Here is a 22143-nt window from a genome sequence, read left to right on the forward strand (position 1 = left end):
CTAAATGCCTCTAAGGACACATTTTTGTGTAAACGCCTTAAAATTATTTTGTGTATGCAATATGCTAGATATTTCATAAACATCCCTCACGAGAAGAGTACCTACCTAGGTCCTAAAACAACTACAAGGTAGGTAGGTACCTACTTTTCTGTGAACAAGAGTTTTCCGCCTGTTTTTCTTTTCTTTTTTCCTGCCCATCCCGCAGAGTCTTTTTCTAATCACATGGGAAAGTTTGTTCTTTGTCTTGTCCAGTGCTCTAGAAATTCCGTACGCGCAATTCAAATTACCGTGCAATTTTTGTTTTACTGTGACAAAAGAAATTGGAAGTAATAACAGTAATAATAAAAAAAGAAAGCCATAGGTAATGATAGGTAAATAAATTTTTAATTTTTAAACCAGAGAACAATAAAAATAAAAATAAAGAAATACCTACCCAGTAGAAAAAAAAGAACGAACAGAGGGAGAGAAATCACATTACACGTTCCACCCTGTATAAAAAAACTTGTACGATTTTACTCTGTGGCCCCGCACAGAGCGTTTATTTTTGTTGTGACGTAAAAGAAAAATTTTCGGGACTTCTTCCTGTGGTCGCTCTGAGAAGAGTGAAGGACCCGAGAGCTGTACTGAGCAAGGCATAAGTTTTCTATTCTTTTTAGCTTTTTGGGTGCAATTCGTTTTGTTTATCAAGACTTTTTGAAGCTACTTTTCTTCTATAATTTCAATATTATCGTGGGAGTCGAACTATCTAAACCTACTATAATGTTTCACATAAGAACAGTTTGTCTTGAGCTTTGAATTGAACATTTATTTACAATCACAAACTTTCAGTTTCTGTCAAGAGTGTGTTGACTTGATAATTATGTTGTAAATATTGCTATACAGAATGGAATCAACCGACACAGATAACGTCCAAGAAACAAATGGAAACAAGTAAGAAATCCTATTATTTAAATGCTTTTCTTCAGATTCTTCTATCTAGAATAATGTCTGAGCATCCCAAGTCTTTGGATATCAAAAGTTAGAAAGATGTGGGCTGGGTTAACTAGAAAAATGTACTGTGAGAATTTGGAACAGCCCAAGTTGAAAAGATTCTCAGCAAAATGTACAATTTTCATTCAAAAAACTACTATTTTACATTCAAGTTTACTATCACAATCATATATTGAATTAGTTTTGAGTTTTGTTTGTTATGTGGGGTACGGAAATGTTTTGTATGTACCTGAATCAATCATGGCTTCACTCCTGAACTAAGTTTCATTTTTTGAACCAAAAAAGAATGATCTTTATTGAGCAGAGTAGAAAAATTGTAATGGCTTAAAGTAGGTCCTAAGTTTAATTAAAGAACTATTTATTTTAGTGGGAAATAAATTATAAGTTTAAATGCTCTGACTATTATTTAACAATGTTCTATGACATGTATCCATGTCTCACATAGGTTGAGGTTTTAACAACTTGAGTTAACAAAAATAAGATGAAGATTAATAGCTATAGCTTGATTGCTCATCAATCTCTATCTATTGATCCCAATTTTAACTCAACTTTGTAAGCTTGAAACTTGGGCTTGATTTGTTAGTTCACTTTGGCCCGATCAGAGCTACGTTCAAAGATACTTAGCTCTCAACTAAATTTCATTTGTATTGTCAGGTCCCGATTGTTTGCTTTTATTACTTTTTGATTGGTTGAAAATTTGTTTGAAACAGTTTTTAATGTAAACTGTTCAAGTACATATTTGGAAATATGGTTCTTGTGCAGAAGTCACGTCCGTGGAATATTGCTACCAAAGGAACTGACACAAACAACTGGTGACCAGTGTTATTATAGGGTCAGGTTAAACACAAGCAGGAGTTTTCACAATTAGAGCAGTGATTAGTGTTATTATAGGGTTTGGTTAAATACAAAAAGGAGCTTTTCTTTTCCACGGATGTGACTTCTGCATAATTACCGGAAATATCAAAGTGACTTATACGATAACTTGACCGAGAAAGCATAGTCTATGAATCAATTCAAATTTATTGTATTGTTATTTAGGTACATAATTATTTTGCATCATATCAAAAACTGCTTCATATTTTCTTCAATTAGTTACAAGAATATTTACTAGTTAAATGCAACATAACTAGGTTTGCAGAATAGTCCACATCAGTTAGATGTTTGTAAGGTCCTATTAGTTCATTGATTTTATCAATTAACCCACATGCACATTTCTGTTTGTTGACATTTCAATACTTATTATCTTATTAAGCTTTTTATTTCATTTACTTACTCGTACATAGTTGGATATTCCACAAAGTAATTCTGATGCTATACTTTATTTATTCTTCATAATAAATGGACACTAAAGTATTTTTTTCATGTGTGAAGGTACAAGTGAACATTTTAAAATGTGGAGTCCTTTGTGTAATAATACCTCCTAAATATTACCAAGTAATGTGAGCAAGTGATGGTGGTCATTAGGTTATTTTGACAGTATAGTATTGTAATGCTGATGATTTTTTTTTTTTTGGTTAATAGGGTACTCAGGATTACAGATAGGGTACTTAGTGCTACTCAGCAAACAACAGCGTTGTGTAGGGGTTCACATGATGTTTTACATATTTCTTGTATCTTTCCTCTGAACTGGTAAAATCTGTGATGGGGTGTTACTAAAAATCCTCTCTTCCCTTTTATTTTACAACTATTGTCATAGTAATGTAAGTAGAAGGTTATTCAAGGGTATGTACTGTAGTAGAAGGTGTTTTAGAATTGTTGGAGGACTTTAAACTGAAATGCTACCAGCTATGAATAAGTCAAAGATAGAATATACCTACAGGAGTAGTAGGGACACATAAATCAAAACTAATCTAATTAGGTATTTAATTACTGCTGGATTTCATAAAAGAGAGATTAATATTAAATAACTAAACTTCATGAATAGACAGCAATGTTTTGTTTGTAAGAAAAAATAATGCAATAATAAATTAAAAAAGTTTAGAATACCGTCTAAAATTCTACATTGTCTTCTTCTTTGATTTCAGTCTATTTGCTTCCATGTCTCGACGGAGACTTTCATGCCCTCAAATCCTTCAATACTTGTGGGATGCGGTCAAAATCAGCAAATACCAAAGACAATTTCCGACCAAGGAACGACTTTTCAAGTACATCCAGAAAAACTATTCTATCCCAACAGGTAAGACAAGTGTAATCAGCTCTTCAAAAAGTTAATAAACATGTTGACAAAAAAATTTAATAGGGTGTTATTTAGCACACATACCTAGTGTAGGTATTGTTATTGTACCAGCAAATTGACTATAGTGAGGGCCCTGAAGGTTTTGTCTTGTCTTCCCAACAACCTGAAAGAAACAAAATTTGACCTTTCATCACTAATCCTTCCCATCTAGGCCAAGTTCAAGATCGGGTTTTCATGGGTTTTTTTCTTTCCTCAGATGAACTTGACAAGCAGCTGCACCACTCTGCCCGCGACAAACTTCTTGAAGTAATCATCAAACCAGTGGGAGACAAGAAAGCAGCAATCCCCGATTCAGAAGACTCGAGTGTTCGCATGGAGAATGGAGTGTTGGTCACAGAAGGATATAGTTTCCCACGGGACTTTGAATCAGTTATTCCAGAGTCACACGACTGGTATGCTATTTTTAGATCGTCAGTGTTAGTCATTTCTTGAATAGTTGTCTTGATAGCTCAGTAGTCTTGGGTTCGAATCCCAGTAGTCTTAACCCTTTGGTGACTGATTTAAACTGTAGTTTACATCGGTCACTAAAGGGTTAATTAAAGATTCATGAAATATTGAAGATTATAGTCATTATTTGAACACTTTCAATGATCTCTTCCTCTGATAAAGTCGGATTTCCTTGAAAGATAGGGAAAAACCCCGATTTTTGGAGTTGAAATAATAGAGAGTTGATATAATGAAGGTTGAAATAATCGAGGTTCTACTGTATGCTGAACACATAATTCGGTACTTGTTCAGAAGTGACGTCAATGGAAAATTGCTACAAAAAGGATTTGTCACAAATGAGCAATGACCAGTGTTATTATAGGGTTAGGTTAAACACAAAAAGGATCTTTCACAATTAGAGCAGTGACCAGTGTCATTATATAATTGTGGTAAACACAAAAAGGAGCTTTCTTTTTCATTGTCGTGATTTCCGAATAATTGCCCAAAATTCCTGTTCAGAGTATCCCATTTTAAACATATAGCTGCTGTTTTTATTTTTCAGGTACTGTTTCGAATGCCACCTGGGTGGTGATGTGCTGAGTTGTTCCGTGTGTCATCGAGTGTTTCATTGTTCCTGTATCAAGGCTGATGACTCGTCAGAGCAAGCCAAGAAATTCGTGTGTAAAATTTGCACCGTAAGTAATTTGTTCCTTGATTTTTGAATTGATTTCCAATTGATGCCTTGATGAATTGATACCTAGTATCCAAAAATAATAAAAACGGTAAGAATAATGTTAATACATAGGATGTCTAATATAAACCTAACAAATAATCACCATTCTAATAAAAACGGTTTATAGTATCCAAAAATAATAAAAACGGTAAGAATAATGTTAATACATAGGATGTCTAATATAAACCTAACAAATAATCACCATTCATTCCATGATGTTTTACGTAATTTGAATTGATGTAAAAAATGTTTCATTCAGGATTTTGTACCGGATGCAGTATTACCCTGGGCTTTATTCGTCAGGCTGGTGTCTTTAATGCTGGGCTTTACCAACTCGGCATTGAGATGAAACTAGGATTTCCCTATACATATGTACTTAATAGCCAGGTCAACCTCGGACTGAACAATCCTGAGACAATCCACGGTGGTTAAACTCGACCTGATTGTAATAATCTACGCTCTTGTGTACTATAATCTTTTTTAACTTTTGTACTGAGTGGATTGGAACAAATTACATGCCTTCAGGCACACTCCATTTGTCAAGGGTCTAGGTTTTCTTTGCCCTTGGGACCAATTTAATTTGAAGAAACCATTTACTGATGAACCTCTGAAACATTTACATTGCAGGACATTGAAAAGGAAAATGAATGCAACGTGCTCAGCAACATTTCCAAGCGGCGTCTGAATCGATTGCTCGAATATTTGACAATCAAACTGAAGGAAAAGTTTCCCGACAACGTCAGGGATCGAACCTTTGAGGAGCCGGCCATCGTACCACCCGCGTTTGTACCTCACAGGCGGGCCAGCAACGTCATTCGAAAAGAACCCACAGATCTCACCTTCAGACATCTCCTCACGCAGGACTGCGAATGGAGAATGAGGAAAATCATGCATACGTAAGTGTTCAAATTGAACTTGCATACGTAAGTGTTCAAATTGAACTTGCATACGTAAGTTTTGAAATTGAACTTTGTTCCTTTTTTTCCCTTGTCAAAATACTAGGATGGTTAGACTGTCGTGGTAAAAGTACTTGTCTTATCTTAGCTAGATAAACAAAGTACATTTTGTTTATCTGGCTAACAAATAGAGAAATCACAAGAACACTTTGTTTTCTTCAAAGTTATTCTTCTATTTACCCCTTGGTGCCCGGTTCTAGGGGGCTGCAGTATGTATTTTAGGAAGATCTGTATTTCCTCTTCTTTAATTGACCAAAGCTGTTGTGGGAAGATGTATTTTTTTTTTTTTTTCCCTTTTAGGTGCTTTAACTATACGTGTTGAAACATGTTTTTTGCGCCGAATGTATTTTCTTAGTTGACCAAAACTCCGGTTTCTCTCTTGCAGCTACATTGATCTCAATTCAATCTACGAAAACACAAAAGTGAAGAAATACAAGAACATCGAAGAGTACCGCGCCGATGTGCTGACGATGATTCACAACGTGGTGGTGTACCACGGCTCCCTGAGCAGCATTGCTGTCAAGGCGCGGGAGATGCTACGCGAGTGTTCCCAGTGTATTGACGACATCAAATGTTGTCACTTTTGTTTCAAACATGGGAATGAGAAGGTGAAGCGGTACTGGTTTTGCAAACCTTGTACTCCCCCGCACGATTTGGTGTATGCTAAACAGGACGAGCCACCTTTCTGGTGGCCAGCGAAGGTATGTGCTTTATCTTTTCTAAGACCCTTTTTTTTAGGCAATAAGTACCCTCTAGAAGCACTCAGTAAAACTTCAGAGGGCTTTCCTAAGACCTAAATCTAAATAGAAAAAAGTTCAATTACCAAGAAATTCCATCACTCGAAATCAAGTACCTCCTCAGGGCGTTTTTTATGCAGTTTTTGCAGATTGCCTTTCAATTTTATTTTAAACACACTGACACTTGATTCAAGATGTTGTCAAATATTCTTTGCGGGACCAAAGTAAATTTTAGGGTAATAAACCCGATTCTGTTCTATTATAATGTTATAAAACAACCATAGTACAAAATAATTCCAAAGTTACCTCTCGTTTATTTCAGGTCTTTAAGAAGGAAGACACCAGCTACGACGTGTGGTTTTTCGGTGATCACAACCGAGCCAAAGTGGACATCGTTGACACAAAACCCATTGCCGAAGATGTTTTATCTCTAGTGACCAAACGGACAACTTCGTTCAATAAAGCGTTGAAGGAGCTGCAAGAGCATCAATTCTTACTAGAAGAGTTGTCCAGTGTGACGAATAACTTCTCAATTGCCTACACTGATTCCTCATCTTCGGAGGAAGATGATGAAGTACTGGAAGATGAGGTGAGTTTGGTTGTAGTACGAAAGTGTTTTATTTATTTTTATTTTTTTTTTTTTTGACGGTAGAAGTTAGGACAACTTTGGTTCTTTTGTAAATACACAGTAGTGGGTTGTGTTCAGTTCATTGTTTGGGCTTGAAAAGGGTTTTGGGGATAAACTATTTTATTTAATAATTATTTTTGTCTCTTTACAGAAAAAATCACTTCTGCGCTTGAAATTGGCTCCCATGTTGAAGAACATTGCCAAAAATCGATCCAAGAGTGCATCAGCCAGCACTTCCAACAACAACTCACCGGGATGTTTCTCTGAAAATTCATCAACATCTTTCTCTTCCAAGATATATGTGCAGTCTCCGGACGCAAGTAAAAAATCTCCGGAGCTGAAGTTCCTGGATGTGAAATCTCCAGATGGAGACAAAATGAAACAAATTGATGACATCGACGCCGACTCTGAAAGCGAAGAAGTCAACAAGAAAGCAATGAAAAAGTCTACCAAGAAAACTAAAAGTTTGAAAAAGAAAAAGATAAATAACAAATTGGACTCGGACGAGAGTGACATTTCTAAAATTGTCGAAAATCACACAGAACCATCAATAGAGAGATTTAACAGTACAGAATTGAAAAGTCAGACTGTACAAACTGCTGAAAGTTCCAAAACTGACTCTAACATTGAAGAGAAGAATCTAGATGAGACTTCTAATCAGCGGGTAACAAGGAAACGGAACTCTCTTCGGAATATTGTGTCCAATAAACAGGTTGTCAACAATGTTGCTACGGAAAAGGTACCAGACAAAGTTCATCCTAAGCTCAGCTCGTCAAAACTAGAGAAAATTGTTAAAAATTTAGAATCTAAAGCTGAGAAGAAAGATGATAAGCAATTATCAGACTGTGATAAAGATGAAGAGAAAGCTGAAATCCCCTTAGATCTCCGACTACAGCAATTAAATAACAAACGTGCTTCGAGAGATTCAGAAGACAAGAAAGTACTTAAGCCAGAAACGGTACCACCTCTAACTATTATATTGAATAACGATAAAGTGAAGAAACCAAAGAAATCAACCGAGAATAACACAGAGAAAGACGTTGGGGACAGTACTGATGACGGTATGGACAGTTCCTGTAATTTAGATAGCGAATCTCAACGCTCTGCTAAAACAGTGAACAGCAAGTCAAAATCCAAGTCAAAGAAAGAAACGAAACCCGATGAAATCTCCCAAGTTGAAGAAAATAAAGATGAAGAAGAGGATATTGAAACATCAAAAAATACAATACTCACTCGAAAACCTTTGAGGCGGAAACATTATAAAGAAGATGAGAGTTTCTCTCCATATTTGGATGATGGAATTGAAGAGACAAACACAGTTGTAAAGAGAAAGAGGTTAGTGTCTCGTCGGAAGTCAAAGAAAGATAGCACTGAAGAGCATGATAAAGAAGCTGCAATAAAGAAGAGTTGTATGGTACGCAAAGCTTTGTACAAATTAAAAGAGAAATTCCAACTAGACGACGAAGATGAAGAAGATTCAAATACAACAGAAAGAGAAAATGAATCAGACACGAATCAAGAAGACGAAAATATGAGCAAAACAGATGATGATAGTTCTGAAAAGAAGACAAGAGCTTTACGTAAAACAGTACTGAGAACAAAAATACCGTTGGAGGAGATCAATGACGATACTCTACTTCACAAGATTTCTGATGAGCAGGATCTTGAAGAAAAAAGAAAGAAAACCAAACTGTTCGCCAGGAGTTTACGAACAAAATCACAAAAAGATGATACAGAAGAGAATGATGCAAATAAAAACAACGAAGAAGAACAAAGCAAGGAGCTAACGAATTTCTCAGTCTTGAAGAAGTTTCGAACAAGTCCTAGGAAAGTTAAATCAATAACAAGCAATGATTCCAGCACGAGTGATATTCCAAATATCTGTCTTGAAACAAATGATACATCTCCTCTCAGTACACCTGCTAAAGTTTCTCTCAAAAGAGGCCGCCCTAAGAAGGTGAACTCCTCTTCAAATAGTGTATGCAGTGATGATTTGATGAGCGATAGTGGTGCTAATAATAAAATTGATATTGTTAACAACAACGATACCAACACTGTGACCAGCTTTAACATGGAAGTGGCTGAGGAAAAGAGTGCAAGTGGTGATGAAGCACCAGAAGGCTTAACAAAACACAAGCATTTTGTTAAGAATATTCCTAAGAAGAGGAAAACTATCAAGAACATGCCAATCTTAGCAGACAGTGACAAAGATGTTTCATCACCCACTCATGATGACGGTCTTGGAGAAGGCTTGAATGGTATTATCAAAGTAAGTAATCTCTTTCTATTCCTTGAGGGCAAAATAAAAATCTTCGATGCATAAAGCTTGTGTCAAGAATACCATAAGAAAGGGTAGATAAAATAATCGACATGACCAAAACCTTCCTCATCAATCAGATTAGTGTATTTTCGAAGGTGTAGTAAACACAATACACTAATCGATCCAGAAGTATCGGTAAGGCAATTTTTTAAACAGGTCTTTACACCTCAGAGGAATGTATTAGAATTTTCAGCTAATTCTCCTTATTTTTTATTCTTTATTTATTTTCAGCATAATGAGGATGACTCTAACTCTTCCTCTAGTCATGATGTTGTGATTGAAATGAAAGATGGCAAATCAAGGACCATTTCCACTCAGACCAGACTTCGAGGGAAAGGTGGTAATCCTTTTGGATGTAGCAAGGAATGGTTAGAAGTTGTAAGTACATTCTTCTTCTTTTTCTTCGTCTCTTATCGTGTACAGACGGGGTTGGCGCTTTTCATCAGGCTCTCAATCAGCCCTAACTAGGGTGATTGCTTTGGGCTGACGTTTGGTTTTGGCTACAAATTCTTCATTAAAAAGGCTCAAATGAATCACAATATTTGAGCATACATACATAATTTATCGAACCTCTCTGTCAAATGTGATTAACTTGGGGCGAAATCCAAAGTATTGAGCAAGGCGAACTTTTTGCTACCTTTTTGAAAATTTTGGCCGTAAATAGCGGCCTAACTGTACGTTTCTCGAAGTTCGGCCTGCGGACACTTTTAATCTACATCCTATAACGAACCTTTCTGCAACATTTGAGCCACCTGACCTGAAAGTTTGAAGTCCTCAGAAGGACGCATTCCTTTTGATCTTTTTCAAAGCTGCGAATAACGGCCAAACCTCAACCTTTTTGAAAAATTTGTCCTAAAGAGAAGACGCTTTCATTTACCTTTGATTGTTTTGTTTTAGATCAAACAAGAGTTTCATCATGAGAAATTGAGAGAAATAGAAAAGCTGAACGAAAAACACAAACGGGAAATGCAATACACGGTGGAAATGTACGAACAACTAATGAAAGACAATAAAAGAAAGCAATGGGTAAGTTGGTATTATTTGGCGTAAATTATGGCTGTATAATGTGGTCATGAGGTGCAAAAGTCTCTTTAAAGTTTTTATCGAACTATCCACTATTTACTTAAAACATTTCTTTCTTTATAATATTACAACAAACAGCAACCTCCAGGGCCGAGTGAGTATCACACTAGGCTTGCACGCCGGAATTCCCGGGTTCTATTCACGGCAGGGCCGAAGTTTTTACGGCTCTGTGCTTGGAGTTCGGGAGGGACTTGTAATGCTGTCATAAAAAAGCCAACTAACCCAACATTGATATTTGTAAATCAATCTAATTTGACATTCATGTTTCAGTGTTTCCATTGTGGACTAGAAGCCATCTACCATTGTTGTTGGAACACGGCCTACTGCAGCATCCCTTGCCAGCAGATCCATTGGACTCTTGAGCATAGGCATTTCTGCAGACGCCGACCTCGCTAACATTTAAACGACCACCATGTCGATGTAAGTAACTTAATATAACATCATTATGGATCAAAATAATAATCATCCATGTAAGAGTAATGACCAAATTAAAGAGAATATCAAAGACCAAATTTAATGATTTATGGGACAAATAAATTGTAATTGCCTTTGTAGCTTTTGAGAGAATCTTCAGTTGGTCTCATGGTAGGTATGTATTTTATCTTCATGAGTTTTTCAGAGAGGTTTTCATGGAATTATTTTATGTATTATTTATCATTTTACTCATTTGATAAAATATTTCAATTTGTTTCATTGTTCTCTAATCTTGTACTTATCTGTTTTCTCGGCAGGGTGGTACAACAAATGAAAATGAAGACTTCGCATTGCCTATCCTTGTACAAGAAACAATTAGCCAATCTCCGTGTAAAAGTAATCCCACTGAAGTTCCCCCTCCCAGCATCAGCGTTTCAGAAACTGCTGTTACTGACAATGTTGATCATGATAGAAATGTATTGAAAACTTTGGATCAGCAAAAACAAAGTTCAGAGACCCAATCTAAGAATGCTTTTGACGAACGAATATTGGAATTACTAAGTAAAATATTGGCAGGAGAACCACCTCCAACATCAGATTCTACTTCAGCTCCTGAAGATGTCTTACCTGATGGCCAAGTCTTGAATAAAGTAATTGACAATAGTGAGACTGAAGAAAACTTAGAGACTGCTAGAGTAAGAAGCGAACCCGAAAGTTTAAAGCTACAGAAGACAAGGGGTGATTTAAAAACTAGAATAAATATACGACGGTGTACAATAGAACATACTACTGAATCTGACCAAGATCAACAGAGCAACGGTAAACATGACACTAGATCTAAACACAAGAGTAGAAGGTTACTGAGATCAAAAAGTTATTATGATAAAATAAAAGCAAAATCCTCCACATCCGAGTCCAAATTAGAAAGCAAAAAACTTTCTGATGTATCAACTGACGAAGAGACGGAAAGTTTTGGTAGAAAACAATCATTACGAAGCCAACAGCAAGCTAATAAAAATAGTCCTTGTCAATCGCAGGTTAAAGATGCATCTAGCCAACAACCTGCAAAAGATACTGCTTGTCCACAACCAACTAAGGATGTCAATTGCCAACAGTCAACTAAAGATTTTAATTGCCAACAACCAATTAAAGATATTACTTGTTCACAACCAACTAAGGATATTGTTTCCCAACAGCCACCGAAGGCTATTATTACTTGCCCACAACCAACTAAAGATAATGATTGCCAACAACAACTAACCAAGGATTCTAATTGCCAACAGCCAACAAAGGATATTTGCCAACAACTAAATAAGGATAGTCCTTGTGTGAGATTAAAAATTAAGCTATCTGACATCAAGCAAGGTAAAAATGAGAATGAAAAGGAGGGCAAAATCGACAAAAAAGATAAATCAAGTGATGCTAAGGGTAAGAATACAACTGAGAAGAAAAGAATAACTCGAGCATCAGTAGTTGATGAGCCAAGCTGTGCTAGTACTACAAGCATAGATAATAAATTGCCAGATACCACTGAGAACACAGTGTCTGTAAAATCTCTGAGAAGCAGACAGAGAGTTTCATATGTTGAAGCTGTAGAGGAGCAGTTTGCTACATTTGATTCTTCCGAATCTGAAGATGAAAGTTTGTACAAGAAAATGCAAGAAAAAAATAAGAAAAAGAAGCAACAGAAAGTGATGAAAAATTTAGTATCTTCCACCAAAGAAACGCAAGTAACAGAGAATATTTTCGATTGCAACGTGTTGATTAATAATGTTCAAATAAATCAAATTCAAATAAAACAGACTGAAATACGTCAAAACGTTAAATTTAATAAAAAACAAAGGTCTGTTAGTTGTGAAAACAAAGATGTGCTCATTAACAAAAAGTCATTAAGAAGTGTGAAATCTTTTTGCCGTATGGAAGAAACTGACGGAGAAAATAAAGAAAAAAGCCAAAGTTTGTCAAATTTAGATCAAATAACGGTCGCTAGTCAAAATAATCCAACTAGTTCATTTAATAATGAATTCATAGATTTTCTCAAGAATACTGTGAGACCTGAACCCGTCATAAAATCACCTGTCTGTAAATCCACCAATGAAAAAGCAAACTCTATTGAACCAAGCCCTAGTGAAGAGGTGAAAGTCACCAAAGATGTAAGCACTGCAGAAGTGGAACAAACTGACGTTAGCGTTGAAACAAATACTGATGATACTCACAGTCTTGTACCTGAGATCACTCAAGTTGGAATGGCAGTACAAACAGAGATTACTGATATACCAAACTCTATTGAATTGACTGGTATGGATAAAGTAGAAGATACAGTTGTTATTGAACCTAACACAAATAGTGGAGAAGAAGTCGTTGATAAATCCTTAGAAGAAGAAACTGACAATTCTATCAACGAAGCGAGAAACGATAACATTGAAAATAGTTTTAATGATCAAGTAGATAACATTGAAAGTACCATCACTGATGTAATAAAGGCATCTTGTAATGTTGATGATGAGGATGATGTTGCTCCAGAAAATGAGATCCCAACTACAAACAGAACTGTCATTGGTCACAAAAAACCAGCGACTCTTAAACAAACGAGAAAAAGAACTCAAATCGAAAGAATTACTCTTGAAGAGCCTCCTAGTTGTAAAAAAATGAGAAATTCTTTTGACGAACAACCCATTCCTTTCACGGAACTAATGATTCCTGAAGTTGTGTTGACTGTAAATGAGCAAGATCTACCTGTATCTGTTAACATCGGTACAATGTGTGAACCTATCACTGCTAGCAGTAACCTCTGTGCTGATATGGACCATATTCATGATACCAAGCCTGCTGCCAAAGTTACAAAACATGTGGATACTTGTGAGAAGTCAGTATCAACTGATGTAACCAAGATTCAGTTCTCCATATATCCTGACACTACACCCAGCACAAGTACCGTCGCTGTAGGAAGTTCAAATATGAACAAAGAAATGTATAATTATTTTGATAATCTCGGGAAACAGCTTACTCTATATGGAAATTCCTCTACCAATAAGAAACCTAACTATTATGACAATGAAGGGAACAAACCACAAAATCCAAAATCGAAAAATTCTACGCCTCTATTTAGTAGTACAGCCAGTACAAGTAGCATTAGAAGTGTGATCCAAACCAAATCAGTGTCCTCTGTATCTATTACACCTATGAACTTGAGTCCAGCCTCTGTCAGTCACAAAGCTCAAGTCACTAGCTATCCTAGTGATGATATGCCTATTGATCTAAGTAAGAAACCTTGTAGCAATCAGGATACTACTGATCTAGCTAGAACAAGACCTGTCATAGCCAGTAGAAGCGGCTTAAAACCTCGCTCTGATCCTCAAGAAAGTTGTATTAGAAGATCAACAAGTACAACACCAGATTGTATTGCATACAAGCAAGCTGTTACCAGGGACAGTACTACGCCAGAGAGTGTATGCAAGCTAGGATCAAGTAGCACAACACCAGATAGTGTGTACAGTTCTCATGACCCAGTGCCTCGTCCTAGTCCTAGTGCTAGAAATACAAACACAAACCAAGCTAGAGGAGCAAGGTCCACGGTGTATGAGTTGCCACGACAATCCCCCCAGACCATGCAGATGATGCATACAAGACTATGGGACATGCAGGAGTTACCATACCATAGCATGCTCATCAATGAGAATCCTGCGTTCCAAGAACATCTACCCCAAGCCCAGCTGATGAATGCACCAAACTTGTTACCAATGCAAACCTTGTCACCATCAGAATATACAGCACAGAGAAATTTGTTCATCGCTAATCAGATGTATGTATCTGCTCTGCAAGCATTTCAAGATGCAGCAAATAGTAGTACAAGTCAGAAATCGTATGCAGCACCCAACAAGAAAAGATCTGATGGAACTGAGGCTGGGCGAAGGAAGAAAGTTCGTGATGTAATGACCAATGTACCTGTACTCTCATATGAACAGCTACAACAATCCAACATAGGACTAGAGAGAAGATTAGAAGAAAATGTGTTTCAATACCAGACTTCCTCCACTACAGCTCAGTCTACTTCTGTCATTCAGAGGACCGAGGTGTCTTCTGACCAGTCCACACTCACTTATATTCATAATACTCCGGATGAAGATTGTCCTCAACTTCCAAATATTTTAGAAAATTATTCCAATCTACAATCTTACGGTCTTAATCCAAATATAGTGAGTCAAATACAAAACCTTTCTACAAACCGGACCACAAAAGCTAAAAGTAAAACAGCTCGTCGCTAAATTTATTCTTTTTGGGTGTTCTATTTATTTTTCTTGTTGAGTTTTACTTGTTATATATTATTTTATATATGTTCTAGAATTTCTTGTAAATATTTTCAACTAGTCTTGATTTTTTATCTTTAGATTCTTTTTTTATGTCAATATTTGGAAAAAATTGACAGCATTCATAAATAACTATCACTGGAATCCTCCATTTCTTCACAGAAATATACCCATACTATTCTTAGTGCTAGCTCTTATCCAGTGTTTTGGGATCTTTCCGTCCTATCCTCTATTATCTCTTGTAGAATGTTTCACGTTACTACACACCTCACAAATCTATTGTTAATTTATGTTTACTCCAGTTGTAGAAAATTGAATCCTCTCGATTGCTCCTCTGCCGTCTAATATTTTCCTTCTACGTTTACTTCATAGGTAGTTTTATACTTTGACAATAGTTAGTTAGGTTTACTTTGGATTTTTTTTAATTTATTTATTTAGTTTTTTTTTCTGTTATTTTCCCATCAGGTACAAATTATATTCTCAATACTTCCTACCCCATACATCTTTTTCCTTGAGAGATTCCATTTTGTGCACTCTGCTCTATTAAACTTAAAACATTATTAAATTTACATATTAGATTGTATTTATACTTATATTACAGTGTACTTTGATTTCTGTATGATTTTGCACTTGAAAGTTAGGTTAGATGTTTGAATTTTTTTAAACCAGATACAATGTACATTGTGTAGTTAAGTTCTTATTCTTCACAGTCTTATGTGAAATAACATAGCCAATGTTACCGAGTTACAACGGCTCTTTAAAAGTGAATCTACAACATTGTACAATATTGCATCCAACTGTAATGTTGTCATGGTGTTGGTTGATTTTCAATTTGATATACGTAGATCAATATATTACCTATTTATAGAATTTTGATTATTTATGCTCTTGGATATCAGGATTAAAAATTCCCATGAGAATAATATATCTTATTTGAATTGTACATATTTTTTACATAGCAATATGATATGCCCTTTTACTTCAATGTACATAATTCTTCTTTTATATTGTACATACGACATATCTGCCACACGAAATTACTTTTTAATAGGTAATGTTGATTTAATTTATATTCTCTCCCTTGATAGAATATCCACATAACTACCTACGTAATAAAGTATGTACTAAAATGATTTTAGGGATTTTCTTTCACAAAATGGGAAAATGTACAAGGTACCTGGTACCTATCATCAAACTTTTAAAGATGAAATCCAGGTGGTTCCTGAAAAGATGTAGACGGTCACCCTCTAGGAAAAACAGGAGGATTTATACCTTTTCTAGCCTGGACTTTAATATCTCAGGTGTACAAATGCTGTCTCCATCTTATAATAAATTAGCGATAGGTAATTTCCCCAGGCCCGTTGCCTCGGAAATTAATGAAATAAACAAAGGAGCTTTCTTTTTTAGGTCCTCGATTTGAGTAATTTCTAACAAAATGTCTGTACATATTTAATAGAGTCACACTGTAAAAATAAAAAAAGGTAATTTTTCAAATGCCTAGTATTTGCAAAGTTCAATTGGAAATAATTAAAAATTTCAAGAAGTATTACCTATTATTTTTCGAGAAGAAAAACAAGAATTTTCTCGAGAAAAATTCATTGGCTATTTAATTTTCCTTGGTGTTATTTAGTATTTCATTTTCATTTCCTTGTTTTCTCCTTGTTAAATCTGTATTATAGTGTACGCACGTATCATTGAATAATAATGTAATAAACACATTAAATTGTACAATAGAAAATTTATCCAATATCACACAGGTCTGCATTATAAGGACCCTTCTCAGTTCAAACACCTTAATCAAAGATAAACATCATACTGTTATTCTCCCTTTCTCACATATAAAATGTAACAATATGAATACAATAAACTCAAAATTATTTATTAGTAGAGCTACATTTCATAGAACAACCCATGCACAAAGCAAAGAGGAAAACAAATAATGAAGTAATTACTTAATTTTTAGCCTTATTACTTACGTATATAAACATAATTATTGTGAACAGTTATTTAATCATAAATTATTTTACTACCTATTTCAAATGTTGTGAGTTATGTCTAAGTCTCGATCAATTTACTCTTTTCGTTCTTTTGTGTATTATACAAACATAGGAATAGATACAAATTGCGTCACTACCTATTTGTAAAAAGTACTTACTTATAATATCTACTTGTATGGATACTTATACAATTTGGGATGTTCCAATGTAAAGCATCAGAAATATTTAATTGAAGCTTCTTTGATTTATCTAGGTCTGTAATAATTTGTTGGATTACAGTTCTAGGTAGGTTAATAATTACAAGCTCAATCAGAAGTTTTCATTCCTTAGGTAGGCAATAATTCTGTCCATTGATTGAATTTCAATGAAAAGTAGGTATTTGATTGTGCACTAGTTCTTTCCCGTGGAAAAGTATTCAGAAATAAATTCGTCTTCAAAAAGGTTCTAAACGGCTAGAAAAATCTCTTGTTCGATCTAACGAAATAAGTAATAATATTAATATTATTACTTCCAAGTTATCGAATAAGTATAGCCTTACCCTTTCTCTTCCATTCAATGGTGTGCTTACTGTGTACACAGATAGATGCCTTACTTTTATTATTTCTGCAGGAGTTATTCAGAATTATTTTAAGATGATTTGAGCAGTTCGATGTATAGAATGGTCAGTAAGCCAGCCCATGTGTGTTACTTAGGTAAACACCCACATATTTTTCTTGTTTTTTTATTTATTTAAAAAGAAAAAAGTAAAAAATACTCAAATAAAGTTACAATTCCTTATTCAATTTTTGTTTCTTTTTTTGGAGGAGTCGAGTTTTATTTCTGTTTTGTTATATTTTACAAAATATATTAATTTATTCAATATTTATTACTGTATCACTTAAAGAAAAGAAGTGTGAAATCTTTTTAATATTTTCTTTATTTGGATTAGACAAAAAATGTATATTGTGAGTAATAAAATGAAAACTATTTAAATAAATATTACATTTGGGTTTTTATTTATTAGACCAAGAACCGAATAGTTACATTGGAAGTTTTTAAAGCTTCTCTTTCCAAGGCCATAGCGCATACATAGTTCGTCCGCTTCTTGGAGGGTCTGAAAAATTCAAAGGTCATTTTCAATAGAAAGTGAACATGAGCCTGTAGAGATGAGGATTAGAGCCTTAAAAGAAAACAAATTGTATACGTACATAACATGTGAATTTTTTATTCATATAACTGAAATATCTTTTAACACTTTAGGACATACACTTTTCTTCGTAATGCACCATGTAAAGGTCTGGTTGGGGTAATTTTGACACACTTGCGTCCTTAAAGTGGGCTATGAACAAATGAAAAGAAGCGAAAATCAAGTATTTTTTACATGGCTAGTCAGCAGTTCATTAGTACCTCAGATTTTTAAATTAGGTGTCTCAAAATTATCCCAACTCACCCTACGATACATGTCAAGAGAGGTAAACATACTGAATGGCGTGTATCGGGTAACGGGGAACATAATACACCTACTATGAACAGAAGAACGCTTTGACATTAATATCACGTTTTTGTACAAAAATTAGTTTGTCGACAAAGAAACTGAACATTTAGGTCATTTTCCTAGAAAAATTAAGAAATCTGACCCGTTTCCATTCTGTATAAGACATTCAATTTTTTCGCCAGTATACCAAGTAAACCTGTGATGTGCTTTAGAAAACAAGGTCGACTTTCGAGTCCAACCTAGCATATTTCATTATTTACTGTATTAGGAGGAGGGAATATGCATTTTTCACCGGTTTCTAAAGGGGCTGTCAAGCGAGTGATATTTTTCGGTTATTACGGCCTATTGCAATTTTCGAAGGTTAAAACTACCAGATCTATTGACCAGCAATAACTAGTAATTTAATATCTGTATATTCAGAGAACACTGCCGACAATTTTCCCAGGCATTTGACAATATTGTCAAAATGTCGTCTGACAGCCCCTTCAGAAGCATTTCTGTGAAAACAAACCATCCAAATGGAGAGCTTATGAATAACTGGATGACAAATGAGCCACAACTTCGCAAATATCGTAAACATATAGAAGCATTTTTAAATCTTTAGGCACTTAAAAAAAGTAATAGACCCGTTTTAATAATTTTTGAAAATCATGTTCTTTAGAGTAGGTAAATAAAAAAATACAAAATGTAGGAGTACCACTAAACCAAGTCTTGCCACTTTTTCACCCTTTCCTATTTACCTGCCTCAGTAATAGTGGGTAAGGCGGTTGTTTGGGTCGAATCCCAACCGAGGCATGAAATTATATCCTCATTCATTCAAGAATTTGACCGTACTAACGGGGGAGTTAACTGCGGGGCAAATGGAATTGGTAGTCTCAATTGAGCAGAATAACTGTATAATAACTATAATTTTAGTCACAAGAACAAATAAAAAAATGTTGTAAATCTACAGAAAATTAATGGACATTAAAAGGTTGAAAATAATTTTGAACTATTCTACTTAATTACCTACGAGCCAGCATAAATTTGAAATACGTTTTTGTAGCTTAAAAGGCACTTTGTACTTATATCTTATATTAAATGGCTCTTACATTAGTTTGATTTTTGAATGAGTTAATGAAAAATAAATGATGAATGACTCAATGATTTGAGGATATGAAAACAGAAAAATAACCAATAGGTACACTTCAAAGATAAATTGTTAGAAGTTGCATAGGTTTTTTCATATTTTATCCCAGACAAATAATGGTCAGATGAAAACCTGGCTATGAAAAGCAAGAATGTACTTAGAGAATAACTATAACTAATAATGAAAATGAAGAAAAATGGAAGGTACAAAAATTGAAAGTTCCTAATAATGAGGAATAGGGAGGGAGGAGGGAAGGATTGACTATTTGTCCCAAATTGATTCAATACGTGTTGAATTAATTTGCTTCAGTTGCAAGATTTATTTCCTGTTATATCCTTTGAAATATTCAAACAGTAGGTAGTAAACAAAGGCCCAGGGACTATTCCACGAAGCAATTCTGATGCCATACTTTACAGTTCACTCCTTGCGCAGACAAAAATGGACAAACGCAAACATTTTTCTGTAGTAAGCATCAAAAGTCGTCTTATAATAAATAGGTACAATCTAACTTTATCTTACCTACCCTACCACTTTTAAAATTGATAAACTGGGAAAATTTGAGAAAATTGATAAAGCTAAATTAATTGCATAAAATAAAATCCTTCGCACCAACGGAGATTTTTATTTTTATTATTTTTTTCAGCAGAAAATATTCTTTATCTCCAGTCAAATTTCCGAAACTCGTTCTAGTACGTAAAAGTAGAAAAATAAAATAAAATTACGTGCTATGCCCATGACATGTCACATTAAAAGGATATCACAGCATAACAATTCACCACTTCACAAAATTGACCAAAAGATCTACCTACTCTCTTCTGTATCTACCTTGCTGCACTGTTCGATATTCGGCCAAAAATACGTAAATAAAATTGTCCTCATGGTAATGCAATACGAAATACAGGTAGAGAAGCGTGCCATAAGGATATCACAGCATAACAATTCACCACTTCACAAAATTGACCAAAAAACCTACTCTCTTCTGTATCTACCTGACTGCACTGTTCGATATTCGGCCAAAAATACGTAAATAAAATTGTCCTCATGGTAATGCAATACGAAATACAGGTAGAGAAGCGTGCCATTTTTAAATCGATCGAGAACCTTATGGACCACACTCTGCTCTAGAACCAGTGCTATTGGTATTGCTCACTGGGTAACAGAGTTTTCTTTTAAAGTCCTCCTCAAATATCTTTCTTGACAGGAACCCATTTCTTACATAGGTACTTTACTCGCGAATAAATCGATACAACGGGGTAAATTACTTTTATATCCAATATCTACACATAGGTAATATCCAATTTTACACGGTCAACTTACCTATACATTGGTAAAAAACAATACAATCATCAAAAAGGAATTGGAGGAAAAGTTTTTTTTTTTTTTTTTTTTTTTTTTTTTTCGAAATTACTTTCAATCCTAGGTACAGTAATATAATATGTTACAGAAGTTAAAGTTGTATATACGTATAATAAAGTTAGACATTTTCTTTACACAGGCTGGGACACAATTTCCGCATTTGTCGTTTTGATAGACGCGCTTGAACTTTTCAGACTCCTGTGAGACCAGAACTTGGATTTGGCGAAGAACTTTCTAATTTCGGGCCATCTTTGAAGGACGTATATGTAGGGATCGATGGTGAAATGAAGAGCCAAAAGGAGATCGGTACATTTAAGGATGTCTTTGGTCAGCTTGGCGTGTCTTCGAAATTGGACAAGCGGTAGGGAGACCTGAAAAATAAATAAATATGGATATGACTCAGAAACAATAAAATTAGTGGATGTGCCAAAACACGCACCTACGAGTATATTCATTTTAGGGGCTGTTGGATTTTTTTTCTTTAAAATTTAACCACATAGGTACAAATTGTATATTTGTACAAATAAAAATTGATTGATTGAATGGTTTGAGATTAGGCTAGTTTTCGAGTGACCTAATGAAAAAATTTGCACCCATATGCCAATTGGAGGACATGGTTTACTACATTATTCTATTCCATTCCTACTTACCAGTTGAGGAACCCAGCATAGAATGAACATAACGCTCAGCAAAATCATCAGCTTTCCAAACGCCAGTTCCTCCTTCGTAGCTGCATTGTACGTCAGCGAAGCATTCCTGCTGACGCGTCTTACTAGGGGATTACCTCCTCTGCCTTGGGCATCACCTTTGAAGCAGAGAGTCCGCACGACGGATAGATTAGCGATGACCATGCTAACTGTGAGCAGCATCCCTGTAAGATCAAGAACGAAAGAGTCAAAGATAGGTAGTTACGAAAGAGTCAAAGATACGTGACTGTAAAAAAATCCGTGGTTTGACAGCTTTTTGCCGGTTTTCAACTCTATTGACTAGGTACACTGTTTGAGATATCGAAAAAGTCCTAAACTCCAAACCAAACCTAAACCCCTAAAAAGTATAATACGAAAGAGTCAAAGATACGTGATTGTAAAAAAATCCGTGGTTTGACAGCTTTTTGCTGGTTTTCAACTCTATTGACTAGGTACACTGTTTGAGATATCGAAAAAGTCCTAAACTCCAAACCAAACCTAAACCCCTAAAAAGTATAATTTGGAAAAACGGCCAGATTTACAGTCTTAGGTATGTTGACTCTACTCGTATGTTGGTCGGTATCATCATCTGAATTTTTAACCTTTTGCGGACAGATTCATGTGTCACATGAAATCATGGTTCCGCCATTATGGTAGGAGAAATATAACTT

At 35.1% G+C, this 22143-nt stretch overlaps 2 protein-coding genes and 1 long non-coding RNA gene across 3 annotated transcripts; 2 read left to right on the forward strand and 1 right to left on the reverse strand.

The window, feature by feature from the left end:
* Positions 1 to 577: 577 nt before the first annotated feature.
* Positions 578 to 11361, forward strand: LOC103508756 (protein kinase C-binding protein 1-like). Its single transcript, XM_008473326.3, has 12 exons — positions 578 to 930; positions 3015 to 3166; positions 3423 to 3618; positions 4215 to 4347; positions 5013 to 5281; positions 5727 to 6042; positions 6401 to 6667; positions 6858 to 8975; positions 9258 to 9404; positions 9924 to 10052; positions 10380 to 10529; positions 10841 to 11361. The coding sequence occupies exons 1-11, from the start codon at positions 884 to 886 to the stop codon at positions 10503 to 10505; spliced, it is 3900 nt and encodes a 1299-aa protein (XP_008471548.1). The 5' UTR covers positions 578 to 883; the 3' UTR covers positions 10506 to 10529; positions 10841 to 11361.
* Positions 11362 to 19900: 8539 nt separating this feature from the next.
* Positions 19901 to 20765, forward strand: LOC113467218. Its single transcript, XR_003391374.1, has 2 exons — positions 19901 to 20331; positions 20496 to 20765. It is a non-coding gene; the product is annotated as an uncharacterized LOC113467218 (long non-coding RNA).
* Positions 20766 to 20784: 19 nt separating this feature from the next.
* LOC103508750 lies at positions 20785 to 21683 on the reverse strand. The gene is made up of 2 exons (XM_008473320.3): positions 21437 to 21683; positions 20785 to 21157 (listed from the first exon to the last, which is right to left on the reverse strand). Exons 1-2 carry the CDS (start codon positions 21653 to 21655, stop codon positions 20918 to 20920), a joined length of 459 nt encoding a protein of 152 aa, XP_008471542.2. The 5' UTR covers positions 21656 to 21683; the 3' UTR covers positions 20785 to 20917.
* Positions 21684 to 22143: the final 460 nt, after the last annotated feature.

The sequence above is a fragment of the Diaphorina citri genome, unplaced genomic scaffold (assembly GCF_000475195.1).
Source record: "Diaphorina citri unplaced genomic scaffold, Diaci psyllid genome assembly version 1.1 scaffold431, whole genome shotgun sequence".
Lineage (NCBI taxonomy): Eukaryota > Metazoa > Arthropoda > Insecta > Hemiptera > Psyllidae > Diaphorina > Diaphorina citri.